At 41.5% G+C, this 5,261-nt stretch overlaps 1 protein-coding gene across 1 annotated transcript; it reads left to right on the forward strand.

Annotated features, from left to right (window-relative positions):
- Positions 1-2,310: 2,310 nt before the first annotated feature.
- Positions 2,311-2,976, forward strand: LOC310761685 (claudin-8-like; the record flags this gene model as incomplete). Its single annotated transcript, XM_083611806.1, has 1 exon — positions 2,311-2,976. The coding sequence occupies one exon, from the start codon at positions 2,311-2,313 to the stop codon at positions 2,974-2,976; it is 666 nt and encodes a 221-aa protein (XP_083467932.1).
- Positions 2,977-5,261: the final 2,285 nt, after the last annotated feature.

A 5,261-nucleotide genomic window follows, 5' to 3' on the forward strand; every position in this document is an offset into this window, starting at 1 on the left:
CACATTAATGTTTCTATACTGTGCCCCAAGTTTCATTATTTTTGACAGTTTTGGGGGTTTTGGCACTCAAAAGTCTGCTTAACCTGAATGCCTTCATGCTACTCAAGTTTACGCCATCAAAAAAGTGACATTTCCCTGGACTTTGGACTCTACACAGGATCTTTGTGCTGCTACCTAATATATATACATATACACCTTAATATTTGCTTACATACATATGCTTTATAATTCTCCTGGAGAAGGGAAGAACATGGGGCACAATATTATTGTGAGGAGAGAACAAAACTTCATGGTGAGTGCAGAATGAGTCTGTGCTACTGCACTCTCAATCTCCAGTGCAGGAATCCCCAAACTTTCTACCCCCAAGGTCCACTTGAGATGGCTGAAAACTACTGAGCCACCCCCCCCCCATCACAAAAGGATAGTGCAGGGACAGAGCCAGTTGCAAAATGATGACAGATGGAGACAGAGTTTGGCATAATCAGCTGGCATCACTTTCTACTGATTTCTACTCCATCTTTTGAAATTGCTAAATCCTTTTGCCATCGTGTTTTTCTTGTGCTGTGAAGTTTCAGAGCTCAGCTTTCCACAAGCTTTAGAGGAGACATTTGCTATGAGGTTATTGTGACTCAGTCTCCCCATTTTAAGGAGAATTTGGAGAATCTCAGGGTCCCTTCCAACTCTACAATTCTATGTTACTGTGCCTTCCTATGTATTTTTTTTATCATTTCTTCACCCATTCTTCTTGAACTATATCTTCCATGCCTCCTCCACAGAACCCCTCCCAGTTTCTTCTCTCTCTCCTCCTTGGTCCTTTTATAACCACATTTTCCTCCTACTCCTGGCTGTTTTTACTCAGCATGCAAGGAGTTGCTAGTGCTGGCACTGGTCCAACCAAAAGCCTATGTCGTGGCTATATGGTGGGGAAAGGCAAGTGAGGAGGCGCTGGGCAGGCTGTGGCACCAAGGCCCATCTGAAAGTGGCCGAGGAGCCACTGGCGGGTCATGGCTCACTGTTTGAGAAACATTGCTCTCATGCATCATTAATGGCCTAGAAATTCCAGATTGCCGAATTATGTCCCTTTCCTGATGGTAGGCTTTCTGATCCAGCGGAGTCTTCCATGATCAGCAAGTGGGCAGGACATTTTTCTTGGCTCCCCCTTCTGTCTGTACTGGTTCCCCTATCTTTTTTGGAGGGGTGGGGACACAGCATAGGAGGTGACAGGAGTGGCTGCTGCAAAGGAAACACACATTTCCCCTTTGTGTATTAAGATCCCATTAGCAAACTAAGCACATCTCTTGAGAAAGTTGGCCAGAACTTAGAAAAGACATATAGCAGGGGTGAGCAACCTATACCTCTTCAGATGTTGGACCACAGCTCCCACCATTCTTGTCAATTGGGCATACTGGTTGGGACATATGGGAGTTGTTGGCCAACAACAGCTGGATGAGCTCAGGTTGCCCACCCCGATTATATATAGGGTTATAAAGACTAGGACTAGCTGCCTGAGAAACAGTTTCTATCCAAATGCAATTTTGGTTTTAAACGCAGTGTAAGGTAGTCTCTATGGGAGTATATTGTATTTAATTATGGAGTATCAGAGTTTTAGGGGGTTATCCAGGCTGGGATAGCTGGGATAGCAGGCTTGTTGGTTTTTGAATGTCTGATGTAGATTTTTTCAATTTTGTTGTTCTGTATGGGACAATGACAATAAAGATTATCGTATCGTATCATATATCCACACACATGTTCATATTCTTTTGTTTGCAGCATTGAAAAACTTCTAAACTCAACCTAAATAAACCTTACAATTTTTTTGTCACCAGTAAATTGTAAATGTGTTTATGTGACGTTTTTAACCGGGAAACGTGATTAAGCTATTGTGCTTTGACACTGATGCAATGATTATTGCTGAAAAATAATTATTAGTGCTGTAATTGGGTATCTAAAATTAGAGCATAATAATTTAATTATAGCATGTTAGCAGCACTCGAACACACAAAAAACAACAATGTCAGGTAGAATATGTCTGGACTCACCCTTGCACAGAATCTGATTGGCCACAAAGGTATTGGGCCTTGACTCACTGTAGAACTCTAGATGAAATATATAGAAGCTCCTTCAGGTTAGGCAGAAGTGGATTTCTTCCTCCTTGTTCTTCAGGATTACAGGCACAGTCCATCTTAAATTCATTTGCCACATGAAGAAACTATGGGGAAGATTCTTATATTTTGGGGAGAAATGCAAGATCTTCTTTAGAAAAGTATTCCTGAATTATTTTTGCTTGGGCATCGCTTTCTGAGAAGCCCCATGGCTTGCTGTGCATTGCAAACTGTGGCCCTGTTGCTTGGGGGCATTGGCATGGTTGGGACGTTAACCGTCACTCTGATGCCTCAGTGGAAAGTATCTGCCTTCACAGAAAGTAACATCATAGTCTTTGAGACCATTTGGGAGGGCCTATGGATGGTGTGCGTCAATCATTTCAAGAAGCATCAGTGCAAATTCTACGGATCCTTGTTGGCCCTTCCACCTGCCTTGGAAGCATCCAGAGGACTAATGTGCACAGCATGTGCCTTGTCAGTTATTGCCTTTCTGATTGCCATTGCTGGCACAAAGTGCATCCGATGTCCTGGCAGTAATGAGCAGATGAAGAACAAGATTCTGTTGGCAGCTGGAGCAATTTTCCTTCTGACTGGGGTCATTGTGCTGATTCCTGTTTCCTGGACTGCCAAAAACATCATCGAGGACTTCCACAATCCAGCAATCCAGTTTGGCCAGAAACGTGAACTGGGACCTGCACTCTATTTAGGCTGGATCACCTCAGCATGTCTAATCAGTGGAGGAGCCATATTTTGCAGCTTTTGTGGCTCTGCAGAGAAGCCTGGAAGATACCGAGATTCATCGCCATCCAGTCGCAGACTGAACAAACCTGAACATAACAGGATGATGCCGCTAAGTGTACATTCTTACGTCTGATTATTTCAGTGTTGCATGTTGAGCTTGCTTTGGACAACAGCAGAATTCTTTCAACTTATATATACACCAGTGAGGCCAGAGTCACCCAGATCCAATAAACACAACTCAGTTGTGCAAAAAAATTTCCATGCATGGATCTGCTATTTGGATGTGCAGAAGTGTGTGGGATTTGACACACCATAACTATATATTGCTACCCAATGTATTGGCTTCTGCATTAGGCATTGTCTCCACATGGGTAGCAACATGAACACCGTTCTCTGCTGCTCCTGAAGTTCTCTGGATCAAGGTGAATATGGTTCTTCAGCATTTTAATGTGAAATGCAAGAAACTTTTTTTTTGTTTAATGTAGCCTAATTTTCCAAGTTATATTAAAAACACAGTGCCATCGGTTCTTTAGGATTCAATGCTTTTTACAAGTGCTTTCAGTTATATTCTGAACCTGCTAGAAGACCCTGGCTTCATTTATGGGGCTCTTTAGGCAAAATATGTTATATTATTACAACTAAAGCATTCTAATCGCAGTTTCTTCTTCTGGTTCTCTTATTCAATGTAGCAAGCATTCAGACAACGAGAACGGAAGGGGAGAAAGAGGTATCTTAAGGCCCACGTAACCATATTTAGTTAATTGGCGGCATTCAGCTTGATGGGTCAAAATTGTTTCAGGAGGTTGTAAAGGAAATTAGAGGCAAGGGGAAGGGAAAGTGTGCAAGAATAGCCAGATAAGTTCCCTGGAGCTATTTTATCCAGACTCCAGATAAATTTTAATCAATGCAAGATCAAGTTGCCCACAGTTTCACCTAGAAGGAATTTGTTAGTAAATGTTCAAATGATAAGAGACATAAAGCTACAGCTGTCCTTGAATTTTATATGCAATGACTGACTATCCTATATAATAGGGAAGCCCTTTTTGCCAAGTGGTATCAAATTTCTTATATCACCTGACTATTCTGTGAGCAGATGCACAAGTTTGGCAAACTACCTTTCTGGCCCCCAGACCTGGTTAACAAAGAACTATATAAAGCTGACTTAGACCACAGGCCCATTTAGCTCAGTATTGTCTACACTGACTGGCAGAAATTTTCAGGATTTCAAGGCAGGAGTATCTCTGAACCTCACCTGCAGACACTAGGGATTTAACCTGAGACCTTCTCCTGGGATCCAATGGGTGGGATTCTAGTTTTAGGAGTGGAATCCAAACACTGCCACACTCAAATATATTTTTTCCTGATGCGTATTATTTTAAGGACTACCAGGGCTGCTGAATCAAAGACCAGTTTTTCATAATTCAGTAATAGTTTTTTTATAAACTAATTTCAGATCAATCAATATGAATAGATACTAAAAATGGCAGACATACTGCATAAATACACATTTACGTTTGAAGAAAGGCAACCCTATCACTTTTTTTGGAGAGTAAATCAATAGCAAACATTTGCTAGCCTCACTTGTCAGGCTTAATTCATCTTTCTAATGCAGTTATGTACATTTTCTGGTTTCAATAATCTCAGATTACCAGTTATTACAACATTGTGTCACAGTATCGACTTGTCCCTGAATAAATCAACCGTTACATCCGACAGCCTGAACTTTTTTCTTCCGATCCAGAAAATACATACCGTACCTTAGATGGAATGTGCCAACAGCTGACAAAAACCAGCATCACACACCATGAAAGTAGTGAAGCTTTGCTGACATGTGACATGGGGAGGGACTGATAGATAGATCTGAAAAACAGTTCTGAGACAGTTGCTACTATAATTCCGGGTCAGAGGCCCTTGCCCACGTGACTCTTCCGAAGGAGGTGTGGAGGGCAGGAACATGAGAACGGGCATTTTTAGTGGTGGCTCCCATTTGTGGAATGCTGGCTTCTGAGAAGCATACCTGGCCCCATCACTGTCTATTCTTAGGCACCAAGTGAAAACATTTCTTTTTACCAAGGCTTTAGACCCTTAATTCAGAGGACTGTGGCTCCTTGTGGCCTCTTCCAGTGGGTAGGATGTCTTACATGTACCTATATGGTTGTGTTAGTAGGTTTTTATTTTGTTCAGGTTTTAATCTTTATATTATGTTGTAAGTTGCTCTATTTTGTGAAATAGTGACAAGTGCAATTAACAACAGCAGTCACTCCTGTTACTCCACTGAACAATAGTTTATCTTCAGATTCTAATAGCTCGTATAGATCATAGACCTAATCTCAAATTAAAAGTCAGGTCTATTTTAATTACTGTGCCTTGATTGCGACACCAGTTTCGTTATTGCTTGTGTTCAGAAATACAGGAATA

This window comes from Podarcis filfolensis (assembly GCF_964270895.1).
Source record: "Podarcis filfolensis genome assembly, chromosome: 4".
NCBI lineage: Eukaryota > Metazoa > Chordata > Lepidosauria > Squamata > Lacertidae > Podarcis > Podarcis filfolensis.